Raw genomic sequence first — 24,868 nt, 5'->3', positions numbered from 1 at the left:
GAGAGAAACACACCAAAAAAAAAAAAAAAAAAAAAAAACAACAACAACAAAAAAAACCCTTCTGGTGGTGTGCTATGGCTTCTTGTTATTTCTCGGACTCGGGCTGATTGTCAGAAAGGGAGGTTAGAGATATTAAAAGATATTTAAGAATGATCATTAAAAGTAGGCTTTGATCAGGACAGCCAGTACTATACAGAGAAACCCTGTCTCAAAAAACAAAAACAAAAACAAAAACAAAAACAAAAAAGTAGGCTTTGAAAAAATAAAGCTACAAAAGAACCTTCTTTAAAGATGCTCATCGAATGATCTAGAAACATTTCTTTCTTTTTTTTTTTTTAAAAAAGATTTATTTATTTAATGCATAACACCACCGTTGCTCTCTTTAGACACACCAGAAGAGGACATCAGACCCCATTACAGATGGTTGTGAGCCACCATGTGGTTGCTGGGAATTGAACTCAGGACCTCTGGAAGAGCAGTCAGTGCTCCTAACCTCTGAGCTATCTCTCCAGCCCTAGAAACATTTCTAAAAACAGAAAGTTAAGCCCTGAGCACTGAGTGCTGCAGTGGTTCTCAGCCTTCTCAATGCAGCACCTCCTTTTGTAGTAACCCTAACCATAAAGTTATTTCTGTTGCTACTTAATTTTGCTAGTGTTAGGAATCATAATGTAAATACCTGTACTTCCGAAGGTCTTAGGCGACCCCAGGTTGAGAACCACTGTGTTAGAGTGTCGACCTGTTGAGAGAACTTACCTTCGTATTTAATGATGCAGAGATGCACTATATTGCACGTTTGCAGGTAGACTCTGGGATTCCTCAAGCTGGCGGCTGATGGAGTCATTAGATCAGGCTCTCAACTTCATTGCTTCTTTCTGTGCTGTGTTCTGCATATTTTATCTCAGACTAAGAAATCAGAAGATCTGAGCATGATAGTGCCTGTGAGAGCCGAGCATGATATAGTCCATGCCTGTGAGAGCCAGCGTGATATAGTCCATGCCTGTGAGAGCTGAGTATGATATAGTCCATGCCTGTGAGAGCCAGCATGATATAGTAGATGCCTGTGAGAGCCAGCATGATATAGTCCATGCCTGTGAGAGCCAGCATGATATAGTCCATGCCTGTGAGAGCCAGCATGATATAGTAAATACCTGTGAGAGCCAGCATGATATAGTCCATGCCTGTGAGAGCTGAGCATGATATAGTCCATGCTTGTGAGAGCCAACATGATGTAGAACATGCCTGTGAGAGATGAGCAATCCTGGGACTCAAGGCAGAGGCAGAGCAAAGATGTCTAGGCCAGCCTGGGCTACAAAGAAAAATCCTGCCTCATAGGAAATGAAAACTAACACTCACAGTCTCTTTTCCTCTCCCTCCCTCTGCCCTTCCCCTCCCCCTATCTCTGTAAGAGATAATACTTTGGCTATCATTTTTGGGGGGGGGGGTGGTTCGAGACAGGGTTTCTCTGTGTAGCCCTGGCTGTCCTGGAACTCACTTTGTAGATCAGGCTGGCCTCGAATTCAGAAATCCGCCTGCCTCTGCCTCCCGAGTGCTGGGATTAAAGGCATGCACCACCACGCCCGACTTTGGTTATCATTTTTTTTAAGGTTTAGAAAAACTTTCCAGAAGGTTTAAATAGTTTTCCTTCATTTCTTATTGAATAACATTGCCACACATGCCGTTGCCGTTGTCTAAGTGATTAAAATTGAGCATCAGCTCAGTCTGCAGTTTCCTTTTCGTAATGGAGAGGCTCACCTGGCTTGCAAAGAAATGTGGACATGCCAAGCACGGCAGGATACACCTGTAGACCCAGGACTCAGAAAGGTGAAACTAGAAGGGTTATGCTTAGACATGAAAAACGAAAAATGAATTCTGTATATGATCAACTTTCTTATCCACTGACATTGGAGCAAAATCTGCCCATTGACAGAGCTGTGTCCACAAACAGTACACAGCCAGTGTTCAGAAAGGGCCATCTGAAAGCAGGAAATAGCTACAAGAGCTTATAGGCTCTCATCGTGACTCTGAGGGGTAGCAGCACCCATGTAGTACACACACGTACCTACAGGCAAAGCACTGATACACATTAAATTAAGAAGGAAGGAAGGGAGGGAGGAAGAGAGGGAGGGAGGGAAGGAGGGAGAGAGGGAAGAAGGAAGGAAGGAAGGAAGGAAGGAAGGAAGGAAGGAAGGAAGGAAAAAAGCGAACCAGGTGTGTGCCTTTAATCCCAGCACTTAGGAGGCAGAGGCAGGCAGATCTCAGAATTTAGGCCAGCCTGGTCTACAGAGAGAAATCCTGTCTTGAGGGGAGGGGAACTGGGGGGCTGCAACATGGACGTGAAAGATCTGCCTAAGGGCTTCAACTTTCAACCACGAGGTAGAAACTGATTGTCTGCAAACCTCGGATACAGCGGCTAACTGGACAAAAGAAAGGAAATAACTGCTTTATACATTGGCCCAGAGGAGACAGCATTTTGATTCCCAGTAGAAAAACAAAACAAAACAAAAACAAATGAAATAAAATGCTTGGTCACCATGGCTGTTTGACTGAAAGGCATTTTTCCAGGAAAGGCCAAATCCAGTGAGGTGGCCTCACTGGGTCAGAGCTGGTATAAGGGAAAGAAAGTATTAGGCAGAGTATTTTATCCTGCTTTCTTCCATGAACTCTCTCTCTCTCTTTTTTTTAGATTTATTTATTTATTTTATGTATATGAGTACACTACAGCTGTCTTCAGACACACCAGAAGAGGGCGTCGAATCCCATTACAGAAGGTTGTGAGCCACCATGTGGTTGCTAAGAATTGAACTCAGGACCTCTGGAAGAGCAGTCAGTGCTCCTAACCACTGAGCCATCTCTCCTGCCCCTTCCATGAACTCTTGATACTGAGTCCTAGGTAGCTCTTAACTAATCCCTTAAACTCCTGTAAGGGCAATATTATTCCTGATAGTTTAGCCACAGGAAGAATTCTTAGGTATACTCATGCTTTCCCTAAAGTCCAGTTTCAACACATAGAAGGCTAGTTTGCTTTCCATTGCTGTGGTTAAAACATCATGACCCAAAACAGCTTGGGAAGGTAAGGGTTTGTTTGGCTCACAGGTCAGAGTCCATCATCAAAGGATGTCAAAGGCAAGCACTCAGAGGCAGGAGCTAAAGCAGAAACCCTGCAAGAGCATTGCTTATTGGCTTGCTGTTCGTGCCTTATGTCTTGTATGTCTTTACTGCTGTGAACAGACACCATGACCAAGGCAACTCTTATAAGGACAACATTTAACTGGGGCTGGCTTACAGGTTCAGAGGTTCAGTCCACTTTCATCAAGGAGGGAACATGGCAACAGTCAGGCAGGCATGGTGCGGAAGACCTGAGAGTTCTACATCTTTATCTGAAGGCTGCTAGCAGAATACAGGCAGATAGAATGAGGGCCTTAAAGCCCACGCCCATTCAAGGCCAGCCTGGTCTACAGAGTGAGTGCCAGGACAGCCAGGGCTACACAGAGAAACCCTGTCTTGAAAAAACCAAAAAAAAAAAAAAAAAAAAAAAAAGAAAAGAAAAGAAAAGAAAAGAAAGCCCACACTCACAGACATACCTACTCCAACAAGGCCACCCACACCTAATTGTGCCACTCCCTGGGCCAAGTGTACACAAACCATCACACCTTACCCAGCTTTCTTTCTTTCTTTTCTTTTTTTTTTTTCCCAGCTTGCTTTCTTATACCACCAACCAGAACCACCTGGTTAAGGGATAGCATTGCCTACAGTGGGCTGGGCACTTCCACATTAATCATTTAATCAAGACAATGTCCCTGTAGACTTCCCTACAGGCCAATCTGATGGATGCATGCTCTCAGTTAAGTTTCCTCTTCCTAGATGTCTCTAGCTCGTGTCTAGTTTGTAGTCTCTAGACTACAAACTATGAGACTATGAGGAAGGCAAAGAATTCCACTACTAAGTGTATGCTTTTACAGGAACAACTTTGTTACAAGATAAAAAGAAAGTCTATTAAGACAAAATCTGAGGGGACTATCCTGAGTTAGAAGAATTTTTTTTTTTTTTTTTGGTTTTTCGAGACAGGGTTTCTCTGTGTAGCCCTGGCCGTCCTGGCACTCACTTTGTAGACCAGGCTGGCCTCGAACTCAGAAATCCGCCTGCCTCTGCCTCCCGAGTGCTGGGATTAAAGGCGTGCGCCACCACGCCCGGCGAGTTAGAAGAATTTTACTACTCTTGCAGTTGCAAAGAGAAGCTAATAACACATTGTAAAATAAAAGCTAATTTGAGATGTCATTAGATATAGTAAAGATAAAGAAAATAGTTGTTGTTGGTGGTGCTTGCCTTTAATCCCAACACCTGGGAGGCAGAGGCAGGCAGATATTTGAGTTCTAGGACAGCCAGGGCTGTCTTGGAACAATCTGTCTTGAAACACTTCCACTGTCTCCTCCCACCCCAAAAAAGATAGGAAAAATATTATAGAGGGCAAGGAAAATATGTTTAATTTCAAGAAAAATCCTCTCCAGAACGCTAAGGAGAAGATTACAGTTCCTTAGTGGAATGGGTTTGAGATTCTTGATCCTCAAAGCATGGTAGTGCACTCCAGTTTCTTTTTAATATCTTTCGTTAGTATCTCCTAACAAAATTGTTCTATTAAAGCATCAGTGGCTTCCTAAGATCAGAAACCAACAGCATCTTTTGAGACTGGGCCGTCTCCCCTTTCTATAGTAGTTTTTTTTGTTTTTTTGTTTTTTTTTTTAAGATTTATTTATTTATTATATGTAAGTACAGTGTAGCTATTTTCAGACACACCAGAAGAGGGCATCAGATCTCATTATGGATGGTTGTAAGCTATGTGGTTGCTGGGATTTTTTTTTTTTTTTTTTTGGTTTTTCGAGACAGGGTTTTTCTGTGTAGCCCTGGCTGTCCTGGAACTCACTTTGTAGACCAGGCTGGCCTCGAACTCAGAAATCCGCCTGCCTCTGCCTCCCGAGTGCTGGGATTAAAGGCGTGCGCCACCACGCCCGGCTGGTTGCTGGGATTTGAACTCAGGACCTTCAGAAGAGCAGTCAGTGCTCCTTGACAGAATCTCCAATACCCACCCCCAAATCAAACCCCCAAACTTGCAAACACCAGTGTCCTCTTGGTTTTGTTTGTACTTTGGTCACTGAACTTTCAAGCCTTCTGCCACACTCAGGCCCAATGCTGCTAGCATCCCTATCTCTAGCAAACATTTCTCAGGATGACTGGGTATCTTTGTCTGCATGCCCTGCAGGTATCTCAAACTTTGGATGTAGGCAGTTTATCTTTGACTCCACCTCATCCACAGCCTCCTCTGCCTAGTTTATTCCTTATCTCTGCGAGTGGTACTCCTCTCCACCTGGAAACCCTGGGCCAGAAACCTGGGTGCCATTCTTACCTTCTCCCCCGCCTCCAAGATCAAGGACTGTTATATTCTCTTAATTATACTTCAGAAATATTTCTGTCTTCAAGCCTCTTGTCCCTGGTCCCCAGTTATAGCCTTTGCTTACAGTTTCATCGGTATTGATACCAGCAGTAGCTTACCACTTCTCTATGACCTCTAGCTTCTCCCATCTTCGTTCTACCTTTAGAACAGAGACCATCAGACCTAAAGATCCTTTTTTTTTCAGTAAAGGTGTGCACCACCACTAGGCTTTGCTTCTGTTTTTATAGTGCTGGGGATTAATGTAGGGTCTTTAGCATTAGAACAAGTGCTCAACCACTGAGCTACACACTCCCAGGCCCCATTTTATGTAGCTGTGGTCAGGCCTGTATAAAGTGAAACCGCTAACAAAGAGAACCTTCGAGCTATTCTGACATCAATGAAATTAAATTTGGCACCTAGTTTAAAACTAATGAAAACACCAGAACTCTCTAGCTGGGCAAAGATCCTTACTGATGAGAACTCCTTGGTTTATCCAGATAGCCACTCACCATCTACTTAGGCAATGGTCTAAATAAAAGGAAAATTGCAATCTGAATATGGGACTCTGATGAAGCACTAAGGGAAAAGACATGGGCAGAATTCAAGCATACTTTGTTGAAGCATCTAAAAGTCAAGAACTGACTGAAAACTAAGAAGAGTGTGTGTTTTGGCGTTATTGAGGAAGGCCTGTTCCCATTGGTCAGAACCTGTACTTGTCTCAAAATAAGAGACGCGTGAGAACGTCGTATCCTTTTATTTTGAGACGGGGTCTCTATATAATCCTGGAAACTCACTCTGTAGACCATATTGGCCTCGCATTTACAGAGATTCTCCCGCTTCTCTGACGAGTTCTGGGATTAAATGGATTAACCGCCTCCAAGAGATGATCCTATCTTGAACCATCGGAGGTTTGGAGTGCAGCATACGAAACGCGGAATTCCGGCTTCCAAAATTATCCCACGCTTCTCGACAGCTTCCCCGCGAGCTGTGACAGTGAATTTAACGCGGTCTTTGAGTCATCAAGAATGTGTGTGATAAATACATTATTTTAACCCTCTCTCATCACTGCCTGTAGGATTTTTTTTTTAAATAGGGAACACTAAATTCCTCCTGTTAGTGGCATCTCCTGCGCACTCTGGAGCGAACTCCCCCCCGCCCCCCCTTTTTCCCAGGCTGGGAAGATGCGCACAGGGGGTGCAGACGCTTAGGGTCAGAGTAAGCTCTGAGCCAGGCGAGGGGGCGGGCACTCAGACCGCGTGCTGCAGAGTCCTCCGCCGTCCCAGCATTCCCTGCGTCCGGACCATCGAGCGCGGCTTCCGGCGTCGCTGGTGGAGGTGGGTGAAGAAGGAGCGGGCCCTCGCCGCTCGTTCTCGCTCCCTCTCTCTCTCTCTCTCCCTCTCCCTCTCTTTTTCTCGGGCAACATGGCGGGCGTGGAGCAGGCAGCGTCCTTCGGGGGCCACCTGAATGGCGACCTGGATCCAGACGACAGGGAAGAGGGAACCTCCAGCACGGCCGAGGAAGCCGCCAAGAAGAAAAGACGGAAGAAGAAGAAGGGCAAAGGGGCTGTGTCAGGTAAAGAAGTCATGCTTTCGCCGTCCCTGCCCGGCATGGCCGAATGACTTGGCTCAAGCCCGCCAGGGGTGCCCGGGGGATGGGAACGGGGAGGGAGCCCTGGCCCTCGTTCAATCCCCAGGCCTGGCGGAGTGGCTGGCATGGCCAGCTTTCCGTGCCGCGGCTCCTCGGTAATGGTGGGAGGGTGTGGGGCATGAGAGCGCCTCCGCTTCCCGAATGGTAGCGCTAGCGAGGGTCTCCGGGGCGCGATCTCAACTCCCACGCAGACAGTTGCACACGGACCTGAAACATGCACAGGATTCAGCTCCACCATCTTCGGCGCGGATTTTGGACACCGCCTCGGAATCCCTTCCGACCCTAGTTGCGGCCTGGTTGCTGGACCTACCTATTTTGGTCCAGGGTTGGGGGTGGGGTATTGGAGCAGATTGCTGGGACCGTACGCCCTCCCCTTGTGTCATCCGCATGCATACTAGGGCTTTAGCTTTGGATTGCAGATTGGGGGGGGGGGTGCCTCTGAGTCTCTGTCCTTACAGACAGCTCCTGTCACTGACCATTGGATGGTGGTGCAAAAATCTCACAGCATGCTCAACCTTGAGGGTTTGCAGGCCTGAATTTTGATGCCACTTGGCATGCAGTGCAGCCAGAGTTGTCTGCGATTATGAATGGATTTTCCCCAACTAGTAATAACCTAGTTCCGTGGGTAAGGCGAGGACACAGCCGCATGTTTACAGTTGGACCACGTTAACCAGGAACGTGTCTTATCTTGAGACGTTTTTGTTTCACAGCCACCTGTTTTTTTTTTTTTTTTTAACTTTTTCATATTTAAGGGTCATCAGATAAAGGATGAGAGAAAAATGGAGTTGGAATTAAGAGAAAGTGGAGTGGACTTTTCTACCTACTTAAGAATTTTGGCGGTTAGATGGGAGTGAAAAGCAAGAGTTGGCATGTCTTTGTAGGCCTTCCCTAGAGCAGAATTTAATCTAGGGGCATTCTGTTGTGACTCGGTGGGCTTGCAGTCATTCTGAACTCTGCAGTTTGCCCTTGAAGGTGAGCAACAGATAGTTGGTTTATAGGTTTGTTTGTTTGTTTGTTTGTTTTTGAAACAGGGCTTCCTCTGTGTAGTGGTGGTTGGGACTCTCAGTAGACCATGCTAGCCTTATGAAATAACTCAGAGATTCTCCTGTCTCTGTCTCCAGAGTATGGAGTCAAAGTTGTGCAGCACTGTATCTGGCAGTTTTAGTTATTTGGAACAGGGTTTCACTATGCCTCCTTGGCTGTGGGGCCGGGGGGGGGGGGGGGGGGGGACTTCCAATTCACAGAGATCCACTGGCCTATTCTTAATATTTTTAAGTTGTCTCTCAGTGGGAATCTTCCTTTAGTAGCCAGCATGTGCTGGAGTATATTTAATATATTTATCTTTGTGGGCATACTGCTCCTACAGATGGATGTAGTCACTTCCAGGTGGTTTAGATATTTACAAAGTTGCATTTTAGTAATTAAGGATTATCTTTCCCTATCTAGATTTGTTGTTGTTGTTCAGCTGGTGTGTAATCTCTTCTTCCTATGGCCTTCAGCTTGTAGTATATGTATAGTAATCACAGTACATATTTTGTTGTCACTGGGCAGTGGTGGCGCACGCCTTTAATCCCAGCACTTGGGAGGCGGAGGCAGAGGCAGGGAGGCGGAGGCAGAGGCAGGTGAATTTCTGAGTTCAAGGCCAGCCTCAACTACAGAGTGAGTTCCAGGACAGCCAGGACTGCACAGAGAAACCCTGTTTTGAAAAACCAAAAATAAGTAAATAAGTAAATAAAATACTTGTTGTCATCTAATTCTTAAAACTTAGTTAAGGTTAAGTTGCTTAGGGCAGGGATCAACTTATATTTCTGTTTATCCTGTAGGGGCTTTCATATATAACGGAGAGTTCCCTAGAATGACCCGAGTAGACAGGGCTACTTGGGTCTGGAAGTTTCTCTCTGTGGTTTAACAAGTAATGATACTGCTTCTGTTTAGTTTCTCATGCTGCTTATTATGAAAAGATTCGTGAACTGTACAGGATCATTAGAAAATATTCAGGTGTGGGAATCATTTGATTTGTCCTGTTTTGTTTGAACAGCAGTGCAACAAGAACTTGATAAGGAATCCGGAGCCTTGGTGGATGAAGTAGCAAAACAGCTGGAGAGACAAGCTCTGGAGGAGAAGGAGAGAGATGACGACGATGAAGGTAAGCACTGGTTCCCACCCTTGTTACAGAAGACAGAAAGGCAACTTTTTTTTTTCAAGATTATTTTCTTTTAATGTGTCTGTGCAAGTGCTGGCATGTAGTGCACAGTGTTCATGCTAGAACCTTCAGAGACCACAGAAGGGTGTCGGATGCTTGGATCTGCAGTGACAGGCAGTTCAGAGCCGCCTGATGTGGGTGCTAAGAACCAAACCTGGGTCCCCTGTAGCAGGATCAAGTGCTCTTAGCCAGCTCTCCAGCCCTGAAAGGAAGACGTTAATTAAGGAAATGGTTTTGGTTTTTTTTTTTTTAATAGATTTATGAGGGCTTTGGATCCCATTACAGATGGTTGTGAGCCACCATGTGGTTGCTGGGAATTGAACTCAGGACCTCTGGAAGAGCAGTCAGTGCTCTTAACCGCTGAGCCATCTCTCCAGCCCTAAGGAAAATGTTTACTGTCCATCTTGTAATTACCTACCGTTTGACTGGTTGAAATTTAATTAATGTCACAGGTAAAAAGGAACAAGTATTTATTAGCAACCCCTTGGCTGTGTTGAATACTTGCTTAAATAGCAAGATTTCAACTTTTAGATACATACTTGGCAGAAGGCCAAGTGCTGGATGAGTATGATATGAATTAGAAGCTGTTTATTTTAATATTTACTAAGCTGCTACTGTGTGCTATCTGTCTATGGTACATTCATGTGACTTCTCTTTTTAATCTCACCAAACCAGATGAAGTTGATACTGTCATTGTGTATGTACGTGTCTGTGTATCATATAAGTTATTTTAATATACATTAGCTGCACCACTTTAGGCATAACCACTATATATATTACGTTTGTATCACACACAGACACACAGTGGTTATGGGATGTGCCTAAAGTGGTGTGGCTAATGTGTCTGAAGTGGTACCAGACTTTGAAAGCACCGGATCCAGCGTCTGCCGCGCCCCCCCAACCCCCCCAACCCCCCCCCCCCCCCCCCCCCCCGTATGTATCAGTTGGCTTCCTCGTGCCCAGCTGCACCCTTGAGCATTTTTAACCTAAGTGGATAAGTGGATCTGGGTATTATAGGAATGCCTTTACAGAAACTTAAAATTCTAGTACTCGGTGCTGTCAGGAAAGCAGTGGAGGGAGAGAAGATTAGGAAAACCTATGTTTTAGCGCAGGAGTAAGTGGGGCTTTCCTGTTCTTTGAGTTTGGGGTTGTCTGCTGCCAGCACTAGCTGTTCCTACCTTAAGGACACCAATGTGCAGGTTATGCTTTTCAGCTGCTACCTGGGTAAGGTTATTTGAATAGTTCTTTTTCTTTAGGAAGTGGGGCTCACTGCCTTCAAGGAGCCTTAAGCAGGCCTCAGTTTCTCTGTCTTGCTTCAGGTTATTGCTTTAAAAAGAAAGGGATTTTCAGATTGTAGGCAATCTGATAGGCTGCTGTGGGTCTCACTGTGTGGAACCTCACAGTGCATGCCTTGAAGTGTGCCTTGTTATAAACTTGCCTGAATCTCATTAACATTGAAAAGGAGACTTGTATGTTAGATTGATAGTTTACTCCCAGTTTGAGTTAAATACTTTGCTAATTCATTTTGACAACCAGAGTCAACATTATGTAAAGGTTTTTTTTTTTTTTAAATTCATTTATTTTATTTATTTATTTTTTTGTATGTATGCATGATTGCTGGTGATGCCTGTGTGGAGCTACAAGCACAGCTTGAGGGAGTTGTCTGTCTTCACCATGTGAAACCCTAGGTTCAAACTCAGGCTGTCAGGCTTGACAGTAAATGCCTTTACCCAGTGAGGATTAGGGGGACGCCTCCTGCCTCTGCTTTCCCAAGAGTTAGTAAAGCAGGCCCAGATGATCATGGCCTCTCTTTTGAATAAACCTGGGGGAGCCAGGGGTGGTGGTGAGAAAACAGACATTTTCTTTTAAAGAAAACTGGTTGGTGTGGTTGAGAGACAAAAAGGCACTCTTTTGGGGGAGGGGGGTTCAAGACTGTGTAGCCCTGGCTGTCCTGGAACTCTCTTTGTAAACTAGGCTGACCTCAAACTCAGAAATCTGCCTGCCTCTGCCAAGTGTAGGGGTTAAAGGCGTGCGCCACCACTGCCCGGCTGAAAAGGCATTCTTGGTGTGCTTTTTACCATTCAATGCAAATTAACTCTTCTTGGAAGCATTGGGGCTTAAATAAATCCAACATGGAGCTTGGCATTGCTGGTACATGGAAGGCAGAGGCAGGCAGATCTCTTGATGTCAGCCTAGTCTACATAGTGAGAACCTATCTGAAGAAGAGGAAAGAAAAGAAAACCAATCAAATAATTCCAATGGAAAAGACCATTGTTTGAGTAGGGATTATTCTGAGGAAGTTTTGAATCGTGCTGAATAGTGAAAGTGAGGATTCTTAGAGAGAGCCTGAGGAGAAACAGGAAAGGCAAGATTTTTTTTTTTTTTTTTTTTGAGGCCACTTAGCAATTGGCTCTGCATGTGGTAATGAATATTTAAACTGGCTGTTGTAGATAGGGATCTAAGGGAGGGTTTAATGGAGTAGTGATAGGGACTTTCAGTCTAAGAGATAATGAAGTCAGAGAGTTTAAAGACTGAGGAAGGATGACTGCAGACAGGAAGGTGTTGGATCTGACGTCAGATGCATTGAACTTGAAATTGTTGAGGACCAGTGTGAAAAGTTGGTCCTGTGGTCATGTGGCAGTGTCTTATATTTGAGGCAGATCTATTGTAGGCTAGGCTGGCTTTGACCTCAGGATCTTCCTGCCCCAGCCTTCTGTGTGTTAGTATAAAGGGTGTGCACTGTCACACCTGGCTTCCATTCTGTATTTATTTGCCTTTCATCCAGAGCATGTTTATTGGGAGGGCTCCCACTCCTCTTGAATTAAGAGCTTTCAATGCTGTTTCCATACGCAGGCTGACAAGGCAGCAGAGCACACAAGGCTACCATTTGTGCATGCATGACTAAAGACTATGGGTAATCACACCCATGAAGTAGGAATTGCGACTCTGCAGCCGTTCTTTCTCTTGTGTTCTCTCTTCTTCCCCTCTAGAAAGGAGAACTTTTTGAGAGACATGTTCTCATAGGGAGGTCATTACTGCCAAAACCATTAAACAAGTTGTTCAAAATAGTATTTACTTTTAAAGTATATAGATTGGTGGGTTTAGAAACTAATGTGCAGTTGTGTAACCTTACAACAGCACAGACTTAAGTATGGAGACAGAAGAGGCCAGTGCATGTCTTGCTCTCTCTGCCTCATTCATTCCCTTGAGTTAGGGACTCTCACTGAACCTTTAGCCCGGCTTGCTGGAGCACCCGTGATCTGCCTGTTGGTTCCACAGTGCTGAGGTATAGGCATATGTAGCTATGCCTGACTTTTACATGGGTGCTGGACATTTAAACTCCAGGCCTGTCTCAGGCTTATGTAGCAAGCTGTCTTACCTAATGGGATGGGACATAGCCTAGCACCTACTTCATAGTTTTGACAGTCATTTAGTTGTTACGTTCCTTTTTAGAAATTATTAATGCATTTCTTTTTACTGCTGAGTGGTATTCCAGATGCCTGTTTACTGGTTACAGCTGCTGTGGTTTTGATCATGGTGCATGCTAATGCAGTCAGTCATTTATATACACATCTTGGTGCAGAGTTTTCATTTCTCTGGGTAAATACCTAGGAGTAGAAAGGCCCTTTGATGCTCTGTCAGCCTTTACAAGCCATCCCTTTCTCACATACCATAGTGCTATGCCTCATAAAAAACTGTCAAGTCAGGAGTTGACACACACCTTTAATCCCAGCACTAAGCAGGCAGAGGCAGGCAGATTTTTGTGAGTTTCAAGGCAGTCTGCTTTCCATGCTGAATTCTAGGACAGTCAGAACAATGGAGAGAAAAACTGTCCTACCTAAGCATTCAGTCAGCAGAGTACTCTCCATCGTTAGTGCCCTCGTTAGACACTGATAATGTCAGCCGTGAGTGACAGCCTCTGTGGTGAGTGTGCAGTTTTAGTCCCTGTAGTTCAGTTGATGAGAGAGGAGCCTGTTCTGTCCTTACGGCTTCACCCAGTACTGAAGTAAGTGCCTGTGGTTCTCTTCTATTTGATTGATTGCCACTGAGCTGGGTTTTTTGGTTGTTGTTTTTTTTTTTTGGTATGTTCTAGATGTATGTTTTATACATATTTTCTCGTTTGTAATGGCTACTTTGCTGATAGCTTTGCTTGCAGTACAAAGTTTAATTTCTATGACATTTAATTTATATCCTAGTATAGGTGGCACTTTTTGTGTCCTCTCCATAAAATCAACCTGCCTTTAAGGTCTTTCTTTTTAAGAGGTCTTGTACATTTTTAGCTGCTATATCTAAGTATATTCCTTAATAATTTTTAAATAAAGTGAGGATTGAATTAATTTTTTATAGACAGCATCTCCTGTAGTCCAGGCTGGCCTCAGACTTGCTATGTAGCTAAGGATTACCTAGACCTTCTCATCCCGTGGGCACCTTCTTGGTGCTGACCAAGTGTACTCTGGTCACTGAGGCGCAGTCCCTCTCTAGGTCCTAGAGCTTTGTTTAACGTGGACTTCTGTAGTCAGTTCAGCAAATAACCACTGAGTTGGGTATAGTATTAATGATGGAATAGTCTTTGTTAGGGGTGTCTTGGGATGCTAAGGAGGACAAATGACATGCAAAAGTGTAAATTTTGGTCTATTAAAATGGTTAGAACCAGAAGCATATATCAATATTCAGATCCTGGCTCTGGTGGCTTCCTGTTACCAGCTAAAGAGTGGCTGTTACTTTGTAATGAGTCACACCTGGAGCATTGAGTTAAGGCACTTCCAAAGGATGCTAGAAGATCAAAGGAAGCTTTTTATTAGAGGATGGTTTAACTATCCCATTTAAAGTTAAAGAAGTCCCTCTAGAAAGAAGCTAATAACACTCAAGTTCATGCAGCATGGAAGATTTTTAGTTATCTGTAAAATGGCTTATATATCTTTTTTTTTTAAAGATTTATTTATTATACATAAGCACACTGTAGCTGACTTCAGACTCTCATTACGGGTGGTTGTGAGCCACCATGTGGTTGCTGGGAATTGAACTCAGAACCTTTGGAAGAGGAGTCAGTGCTCTTACCCACTGAGCCATCTCACAGCCGCATGGCTTATATATCTTGAAGTCTTTGCTTTAGCTTAATGTTTGAAGCTGTATACTAGATATTGAGTGATTACCTTGCTTTATTCTCCTGTGCCTATTGCTTGGTACCTAACAAACACCAGAGGCTATATGAATCCAGTTATATAATTATATGACATCAAAAGTTGTGTATTGTAAAATATTTTTATGTTGGACATTTTAACCAGTATTAGTGTTTTTATCATACTCTGCAGTGGACCTACAAATGTCCTGTAATTAAATGTAACAAACTAAAAACATCTCCTTCCAAACTGCTTCTTTTAAGTAAAGAAAGGAAAAGGATAAACTAAAAGAACATTTTTTAGTAGAGTGCAATTACTGCATACTTGTTACTGTGTGTAGTTTATTAACAACAGATGTCTAATTGGTCTTTTTAAGAAGCGCACAGATAAAAAGGCATCATTATAAACCAATGATAACAATTTTTGTGTGATTAATTAGAAGATTGAAGTGTTTGCTAAGAAAACCTTTTTAATAATGACTCTCTTATGAATCCAGGATTTAAAGGAGTATGCTTCAAAAAAGAAAACTGGTCGTTTGACTTTAAACGAAATGATTTCTGTTTACCATGTTTGCCTGGTGCCTGTGGAGTCTAGAAGAGGGCATCAGGCTACAGATGCTCTAGAACTAAAGTTACAGTTGTGAGTTGCCATGGGTGCTGGGAATTGAACCCAGTTCCTCAGAAACGGCAGCCAGTGAGTGTTCTTAACCACTGAGCTGTCCCTGGCCACTTGACATTGTTTCTTAGGTATAGATTGCTAAAATTACTGTTCAGGTCATATCACTGAGGGACATTTAATACATAACTTGCTGAGCATATGGTTAGATCATCAACTTGTACTTGTCCTGGAAGATAGCTTGTTTATATCTCTATTTCATAGCACCGGTTTGTGGACAGAGTTGGGTGTTTCGTAACAGTTCTTAAGTCTCATTTCTGAGCACTGTTGGTTTGTTTTGTTGTTTGTTTCTTTGAAGCACTAACCTAGCTTGAAATTCAGCCTTCCAAGTGCTGAGATTTCTGGCATGACCATATCTAGCCCTTTAGAGATTGATTGAAACCCGTGAACCTAGAGAATATGTATATGCATATTAATTTTTGCATACAATTTGACCCAGAACTCTTTTTCTCCAATAACTATAAAAACAAACAGTAAGCCAGCAGTGGTAGCACACGCCTTCAATCCCAGCATTTGGAAGACAGGTAGGTGATCTCTGAGACCAGGCCATCCTGCTCTACAGAGTGAGCTCCTGGACAGGTAGAGCTGCACAGAGGAGCCCTGTCTGGAAAAACAAACAAACAAAATGAAAAAGAAAAAAATTAAAATATGCATTTTACTCAGCACTTATTAGAGTAATTCAGAGTAAAAACTGCTAATGTTTTTAATGTCATACCTTAATCTTAACTCTAGAAACATTAAGAAGAAACCCTCCTCAGAGTGTTGAGTGAGCACCGTCAGTGCTGAAGGGAGGAGGCACTGTGAGTGTCTGTGGATGCACATACTTTGTCTAAATGAGTGTGTTTGAATTGTTTCCTCAGATGGAGATGGTGATGCTGATGGCACAACTGGGAAGAAGAAGAAAAAGAAGAAGAAGAAGAGAGGACGTTAGTGTCTTACGAGTCTTATTAGATTGACCGTGACTAGTAACCCCGGGTCTGAGGAAGACTCTAGAACTTGCTCTGGACCATAATCATGTCAGAGAAACAAACGAGCTGGAGTTAGCAGTCTGTGGGCATTGTCTTTAGCTGTTAGCCTCAGGATTGTTAGTATGATTGGTTGCCTTTGCATACTTGGTATTTCTACAGAGGACAGTAGAAGCAATTCTTCTATTAGAGCAGCAGGAAGAACATAATTTCTGACTGTCTACTAGCTCTGAAATGACTAGATTTTGGGTAAATCCTTAATGAGAGGTCCCATAATTTAAAGTGTGAATATGGTAAGGTTTTATTAATAACTTGTATATTGTACTGTTCAAATATGGTTGTTTTATTGTTTTTGTAGATAGTATAACTGAATATTTGTATCTCACAGCAAAAGTTCAAACAGACCCTCCCTCAGTTCCAATATGTGACCTGTATCCTAATGGTGTATTTCCCAAAGGACAAGAGTGTGAATACCCACCCACACAAGATGGGTAAGAATCATACCACAGCTTCCCGTTTGACTTTGACTACTGTAGCCCAGTGCTAAAGCCACTTTAACTTCTTGCAGAAATTTCAATTTTACTAAAAGTTTTCGACTTGTTGCAAAGAAAATACAGTAGAAGACTTCTTACCCAAAATAATTGGGACCAGTAGCAGGTTGGTTAATCAGAACAGTAGGTTAGGGTGGGTATTAAAAAAAAAAAAAAAAGGAAGTCTTACAAAGTTAGCTTGCTTGTTCATCTTAGTCTTTTAGCATGGATTTGCAGGAGATCACACTTGTTCTTCTTCATAAAGTGTTCATAATGCTTTTATCTGTTCATTTCATCTTGGGTTTTTGGGAAGATGAGCAAAGTGATGAGTGACCGTGTACTTGGTGTGACATTTCCCCTGAAAACATGTATAGTTGGTGAGCATGTGTGGGGGTGGGCTAGGTATCTGTCTGTCTCCCTGAACCTAGAGCTTGCTGTTTTGGTGGGTGACCAGTGATCCTCTGGGCCTGCCTGTCTGACAGCACCCTGCAGCACTGGGCTTCAGCGGCACACCACCACACACACCGCTTTCTTACTTGGGTGTTGGGGATCTGAACTTTCTTCTCACACCTGACTCAGCATTTTAGCTACTGCGCCATCTCCATAGCTCCCACTGTTATTCCTTTTTTAAATTAAAAACCTATGTGTTTGTGTGCATGTATGCACACGCCCCTATGGAGTCAGCCCCCTTCCACCTTTATGTGGAATTACCTTTGTTACTATCCTGCTTGCTTCCCACAGGTCTCCCCTGTACTTAATTTGATAAGAAAACATTATCTTTTCTAAGATATATTTATTTTATTATATGTGCATGAGTGTCTTGCTGCATGTATATGCACCACATGCATGCTGGTGTCCGTGGAAGTCACAAGAGCGCTTTGGGTCCCCTGAAGTGGGAATTACAAATGGTGGTGAGCCTCCTGTGGGTTCTGGGAACTGAACCTCCTCTGCAAACAGCAGCAGCAGTGCTCTACCTGCTGAGCCAGCTCTCCAGTCCCGCACAGAATGTTTTTAAGTGATTCATCTTGGATTGAAGCTTTCCACGGTAGTTGGTTGAGTTTTCACAGAAGCAGCTCCTTTATGTACCATAGTGAGTTGGCGAGCGACTAAGTAACACAGATGACTCAGCAGCTTTGGGAGCAGGCTCACCAGCACTAGAAGTGGTCTTTAAGGGTGTTTCAGATGGTCAGCAGATGATCATAGAGAATTCATTTTATGGTTGCTGGACATGGAACTGCATTTGAATCTCATGTCTAACACTTGAGTTGGCTTTGTGACACGGGCAGGTAACATCCCCATTCATAAAGTGGACCCTCCCTAGACTGCTGTGCAGCAGTGATAGGTGTAAAGCTCCTAGACCAGGAACAGATGTAAGCACTGGGTAAGTTAGTGCTGTCGCCAGAACAGGCGCCTGCTGGCTTTATAGAGAATACCATGGTGTGCCTTAAAGATGGAATCAGGAGCATTGCGTGGAGTACAGTGCGTGGAGTAATTGGTTAAGAAAGCTTCTACTGTAGCATGGTTTCATTGGCTTATAAACATTGAAATCAGTAAATGTTGTTAAAAATTCACCTCCCTCATCCCCAGATATGAGTATTGTTAGGAAATTTATAAAGTTCTAAAATTTTATGACATGGACATCTTTTCTTTGAATTCATCTATTATGGTCCCAGCCTTAAAATGTCTTAAGTACATGTAATTTACATTAATTACATAAACTCTCATAGTACATGTGATATGATCACATTTATTTTCAAATATAATCTTTTAATTGTTTTTTTTTTTATTTTGCTTGTTCCCTCTTCTTTCCCTTCCTTCCAGACCCATGTTAACCATCTAGCAGGTAGCCTTCCGTATTTTTCTATGCTCATATATGTGTACTTTTGTGTCTGTTTATATGAGGGGAGTGTTCGATCATTTATTTTATATTTTTATATAATTTTTATATCTAAAACATAAGCATTTTTCCACCTTTTCTAATATAGTACTACCTCTTGGAAGTCCCTCCAAGTTAGAAGAATAGCTCTTGTTATTCTTTTGAATGATTTTAGTATTCTGTGGTATAAGTGACTCAGTTCTTTTGAATGGCTTTAGGATTCTGTGATGTAAATAAGTGTATCAGATTTTTCCTCTCATTCTTCTAATTGATGAGCATTACTTTGTCTCCTATGTTTTTTGGTTTTGGTTTTTTTTTTGCCACTGTTATTTTTTATAATAAACATTTTAGATAAATAGGTAGTGTATTATGTATGGATAATTTTACTATGATGGAATAATTTTCCAGAAGTGGGATTGTAGAATTGAATAGCAGTTTACAATAATTACACTGTTAATGATTTTGAACATCTTTTAGTTGTTGGCTTTTTGTTTTGCATTTGTGTGGGGAGGGGAAAGGCAGCCACTTGTGTACTGGATGTGGGGGACAGAGGACAGTGTCTGAGAATTGGTTCTCTCCTTCCACTGTGTAGGTTCTGGTGATTGACCTCAGATCAGGAAGCATGGTGGCAAGCATGTCTACCCACTGAGCCACCTAGCTGGCCCTATTAGGGAGACAGTGTCTCACTGTAACTCTTGACTAGCTGAGTGTTCATTATGTAACCCCTGTGTTGGCCCACCTGCTTCTGCATCCTGTGTGCTGGGATTAGAGCACCCAGGCCTGCTAACTTCCTTAAGTCTACCACTGGCCTATCTTTGGGTTTGTTTTTTTTTAAAACTGGTTTTTGTTTTTTTACATGCATGAGTATTTTGCAAGTATGGAACTGGAGTTAAAAATTAGATAAGATTTTCTATGGTTTTGATTTCTGAAGTTTGATAAGCCTATTTCTAAATTTCATAAGTAGTCTTGAGTGGCAGCTATTAATTTTACAGGTGATATATATTGCTTAGGAAATGATAAAATGAAGAAAATACTTTTTTGATTTGTCAACAATTTAAAAACCATCCTGGATGTTTCTACACCTCCCTGTCTCCCGAAATTATACATGCCTTGGATCAGTCCATGTAAAATTGATCTGCCTCCCTGCAGCTGGTCCCTGTGTGTCTTATGCACCAAAAGGGCTGGCAGGGCTTTAACACACCCGGTCTCTGCTCCCATTGGCCTCCGCTATTGGTCCACAAGGGCAGCGAGAGCCCTCTGCTTTCTGAATTCAGAGGACTGGAATTACACTGGGAAATTGGATGCTCTAATAAATATAATGAATGGGTGTTGGGGAGGGTTAATGTGAACAAAATGCAATGATCTACATGTATTGGAGTTACAGGTGGTTGTGGTCCATCCAACACGGGTGCTGGGACACTGCACTTCATTTGTAAGATGGAAATAAAATCACTCTGATCCGTCTGTAGTTTTCCCGTGTTGGGCGTCTAGTCCAGAACCTTGACCATCTCAGCTGAGTGTTATTTTAAAAGCCACACCCTCAACCCTTCCAACATGTCTGTATTAACCAGTCCGGAATCACTAACTTTTATAAGTAAAAGAGGATTAGTTAGTTCACATTTTTGGAGCACAGAGGGCACAGTTCTGGTATTGGTTCAGTTCTCTGCTGTGCCATACTCCGTTTCAAAGCAGTGTTGGTTACAAGTGAGTGACATCGCAGCCCAGGAGCAGCAAGAGGCAGGAGAAGGTATCCAGCAACCCTCGTGTGAGAAAGCAAGGGTTTCATGAGAAGTACCAAGAAATCCACAAGAATCATTTCATGCATCCAGTGACCGTCGGGGCTCAGCAAGATTCTTATCATTTAATAACCCATATACAGGGGCTAAAGAGGTAGCTCTGTGGTTAATGGAGCTTGCTGCTTTTACATAGGACTCAAGTTTGGTTCCCAGCACCCGTGTTGGATGGACCACAACCACCTGTAACTCCAATACATGTAGATCATTGCATTTTGTTCACATTAACCCTCCCCAACACCCATTCATTATATTTATTAGAGCATCCAATTTCCCAGTGTAATTCCAGTCTGGTCTACAAAGTGAGTGCCAGGACAGCCAGGGCTACACAGAGAAACCCTGTCTCGAAAACCAAAAAAAAAAAAAAAAGTTTCCGTGTACTGGATTCAAAAATCCCACCACTTGGGAGGCAGAGGCAGGTGGATCTCTGAGTTTGAGGCCAGCCTGGTCTACAGAGCAAGTTTCAAAGGACAATAACAACAAAATATTGTTTGATATGTATATACTTTTGTTCATTTGGGTCTTACTGTGGAGCTCACTGTTCAGGTCGGCCTTAAACTCACAGAGATCCTCCTGCCTCTGCAGGGATTACAGGACTGTGCAGCTACTCCTGAGTTTGTTTGTTGTTGGGGTTGTTTTTTGTTTGATTTGATTTTTACTTTTATTTTCCTGCCCAGTATGTCCACTGTTAAGATGGCAAGACATTAAAAGGAATCTTAGGAATGTAGCCCAGTTGGTAGAATGCCTGGTTTACATGTGTAAATCCCTGGTCTTTTTCCCAGCATGCTTATAACTGCACATGGTGGTACACAGCTGTACTTGAGAGGTAAGAGATGAGGATAAGAATTGGAGGAAATATCAAAGATGAAGTTACCTACTATAATCATTTATAATAAGGTTTGAAAGGTATTTTTATGCTACTCTAATAAATTAAGCCTGACATTCGTGTACTGTTTTATTTGGTCATACCAGTAGCTAGATAGCATATATTTCCTAACAGAAAGATAAGCCTAAGAAGTTTCTGTTGAATGCCAGGATGAAGTGGGCCATTTCCTTTGGGCCTTTGCAGGAAGTTTGAGGTGCTCGGTGTGGATTTACAAGCAGCAGCAGCAGTCAGAAGTAAAAAGCTTGACAGTGAGTCAAGGCAGTTTGAGGTGTTTGCTGATTTAAAAGTCCAAGGTTTAGAGCAGTCATAACCTGTGATGGGTCATCCCGGATTCGGCCTTAGGTGTTAGCGTATTTGTATTATGAAAGACTCTGTGGCGGACTGGCAATGTTGCTCAGGAAGAGCTTTTTCCAAATACATGCAAGGCCTTTTGAGTCAGACCCACATAGCCATGGGGACCTGAGTGTGGATCCCTAGAACTATGTAAGAAGTCAGATGTGGCATATGCCTATAATTCCAGTGCGTGGGGCCAGCAGCAAGATCCCTGAGGCTAGTGGTTGTTCTCAGTTCCTAAGCTTCAGGTCTAGTGAGAGACCTAAGAGAGCCATAGACAGAGGATGTTGACCTCCGACCTCACATATGCACATACTCAAATACACAGATAAAACTATAGTCTACATGTAAACAAATACGCATAGCTATGTTGCAATACAATGTTATTTACAAAGCGGGCACCAGGGTGGATTTATCTGCAGACTATAGTCTGCTCAATCACTGGTTGTAGAGACAGAAACAAGTAAGTCCTTGAAGGAGTAACTTTTGTAACTTAAGTGAGCTAGTGCCACTAAATTGTACTCTGTTCTGCAGCAGTGTAAGAATGTCTAGAACTAGAAGGAAGCGATGGCTTGGTGCTCAAGAGCACTCTGGCTGTTCTTCCATGGGACCCAGGTTTAGTTCACAGCACCCACATGGCAGCTTACAGCTGTCTATAACTCCAGTTTCAGAGGATCTGACACCGTCTTTTGGCCTCTGGGCACCAGGCACACAGGGGGTACAGAAATGTACACGCTACCAAACACTGATGCACATAAAGTTAAAAAGAAAAGTAAGCTAGGCATGGTAGTAAATGGTTTAATCTCAGCGCTCGAGAGGCAAAGGGAGGTAAAAATCTGAGTTCAAGGCCAGCTCGGTCCACATAGTGAGTTTCAGAATAGCCAGGGCTAGCTACATAGTGATCTCCTGTCATAAAAAAAACAAAAGAATATGTAAAAATTATAACACATTTCTAAAGCTAATTCATTCTAAAAGAGTTATGTTTTTGAAAACATGCTGCTTGGTCGTCATTGGCTTTCATTACTAGATACTATGCTGCATGTTGGAGGTGGGGCATATAGATTGTTAGGTACTAGATACAAGAATCTGCCAGACTCGGTGTCCTTGTGAACCAGGGCTCAGCCTTGTATAGGGCATGCATACAAACCCATAGAGCACTGGGGGTGTGGGAGGGCCGGAGAAACAAGAGGTCAGTTGTCAGGGTGGATCGCAGGGGAGGAGAACCTTTGACTGGAGCCGCAAAGGCTCTGAAAAAGTGCCCCGACCCCAAAGATGAATCTCACCTAGAAGATGCAGACTTAGGCGAGGTTTTTTTGTGTGTTTAGGTGTGTGTGTGTGTGTGTGTGTGTGTGTGTGTGTGTGTGTGTGTGGTTTTGTTTTCATTTTTGTGGGGTTTTTTTGTTTGTTTTTGAGATGGAATCTTGCCATGTACCTCAGGCTAAGCCTGGGACTCACTGTGTATTCCTGGCTGGTCTCAGGTTCATGGCAATCTTCCTGCCTCAGCCTAAGGGCTGGGATTATAGGTATAAGTATGCGTCCTATACTTAACTTATGCAGACAAGTAAATATAAATAACTGTTTTTAAAGCAACACAACTTCAGACTGAGTTTTAAAGAGTCTGCGGAGGATTTGCACATGGACTCTGCATCCGTATAAAAGCATTTGATACCGGGGATTTGCAGTCTTGTTGTCTACAGCGTGGAGGGATTAGGGGATTTCTGGGACCCAGATGATATGGAAGGCACTGTGTCGCTATTAGCTGCTGTACGCCTTTGATGGCTTGTATAAGCAAGTATGACCTCACCTTCAAACAGTACCCGCTTCAGTTCTGAATTCTCATACTTCTGTTCTCTTGGCCATTTCCTGTGAGTAGAAAATGATTAGTCCTCCTGGTTATGATGAAGTCTGAACGTGAGGGATTTGTTTCCTGTAATACTCTTTTAGACGGGCTTCATGTAAGTTGGATTAATTGTAAGCATGTGGCTTTGAATATTAAACATTTTTTGTTTAATATATAAAAACTGAGACTATATTTGCAATGTTTTACATTGCTTGGTATATTTTTTAATCTCTCAGCTTTTAATATTCTTGTGCGGTTTTGTAAATGACTCATACTGTGCTGTGCCTATTCCAAAGGCGGACAGCTGCTTGGAGAACCACAAGTGAGGAAAAAAAGGCCCTAGACCAGGCCAGTGAGGAGATCTGGAACGACTTCCGAGAAGCTGCGGAGGCACATCGGCAAGTTAGGAAATATGTCATGAGCTGGATCAAGCCTGGGATGACGATGATAGAAATCTGGTAGGTGGAACATGGTTCTATAAAACATGGGCATGGTGGTTCACACCTTACTCCTATGGAAGGGGGTAGGTAGATTTCTGAGTGCCAGGTCATTCTGGTCCACATGGTGAATTCCAACCAGCTATTTAGTGAACCCTGTCTTTTTAAGGAGTCAGGGGAGGTGGTCATTTTAGTCCTGACTAGCTTCTTAGTTAAAATTGGCTGTTACTAGTCTTTTGTTAGTAACATTCTTTATCTTAGGTAGAGATTCTTTATCTTAGGTAGAGATTCTGTGTCTCCTCAGTCACTGTTCTTGTACAAGCAGAGAACTATGCAGCTTGCATACATTTGCACATCAGCATGTTCTTTTGTGTACAGTTTTATTTGGGTGTACTTGTATACAGTAGTGACTAATTTTCTCTCTGGAAATTGTTTATTTACTACCAGTAATCCATCTATCTATCTATCTTATCTATCTATCTATCTTTCTTTCTTTCTTTCTTTCTTTCTTTCTTTCTTTCTTTCTTTCACTATTTTATTTAGTACACCACTGCTCTCTTCAGACACACCAGAATGACTGCATCAGATCCCATTACAGATGGTTGTGAGCCACCATGTGGTTGCTGGGAAATTAAACTCAGGACCTCTGGAAGAGCAGTCAGTGCTCTTAACCACTGAGCCATATCTCCAGCTCAGAAATAGGAATTCTTACATTTCTATACACAAATGTAGTGAGGGAACTAGTAAAATTATTCTTCTTACCTTGTGAAATGATTAGCAGAGAAGAGAATTCTCTTACTTAAAATAATTTTTAAAATACACACTATGAGACTGGAGAGATGGTTCAGTGGTTGAGAGAACACTGGCTGCTCTTCAAGCTGTCCTGGGTGGAATTCCCAGCACCCACATGGCAGCGCAGTGGCAGCTCACAGTTGTTTGTAACTCCATGGAGGGCTTCTGCTGCTTTTTTTCTGGCCTCTTTCGGCACCAGGCATGCAGGTGGTACATACATGCAGGCAGAGCACCCAGGTACATAACATTAAACCGTATATGTGTGTGTACACATGTGCACATGACGTGCAGCTTGTAGCAGCAACTTAAATTTGGTGTAAGTTGAAACTTATAAATTGGCTGGTAA

At 42.9% G+C, this 24,868-nt stretch overlaps 1 protein-coding gene across 2 annotated transcripts in view; it reads left to right on the top strand.

Moving 5' to 3' along the window:
• The first annotated feature begins 6,726 nt into the window (after window positions 1-6,726).
• Window positions 6,727-24,868, top strand: part of Metap2 (methionyl aminopeptidase 2) — a 30,229-nt gene continuing 12,087 nt past the window's right edge. The window contains exons 1-5 of one of the 2 annotated variants that reach the window (XM_021173586.2): window positions 6,727-6,997; window positions 9,114-9,218; window positions 15,931-15,996; window positions 16,424-16,526; window positions 23,590-23,751. In XM_021173586.2, the coding sequence (XP_021029245.1) occupies window positions 6,847-6,997; window positions 9,114-9,218; window positions 15,931-15,996; window positions 16,424-16,526; window positions 23,590-23,751 (587 nt within the window). In that variant the 5' untranslated portion in view covers window positions 6,727-6,846. Of the gene's footprint in view, window positions 6,998-9,110; window positions 9,219-15,930; window positions 15,997-16,423; window positions 16,527-23,589; window positions 23,752-24,868 lie in introns of both variants that reach the window. The other variant, XM_021173585.3, reaches the window with a different exon arrangement.

Source organism: Mus caroli, unplaced genomic scaffold (assembly GCF_978045245.1).
Source record: "Mus caroli unplaced genomic scaffold, Mus_caroli_1 scaffold_9, whole genome shotgun sequence".
NCBI lineage: Eukaryota > Metazoa > Chordata > Mammalia > Rodentia > Muridae > Mus > Mus caroli.
This window is presented reverse-complemented; position numbering and strand designations above follow the sequence as displayed.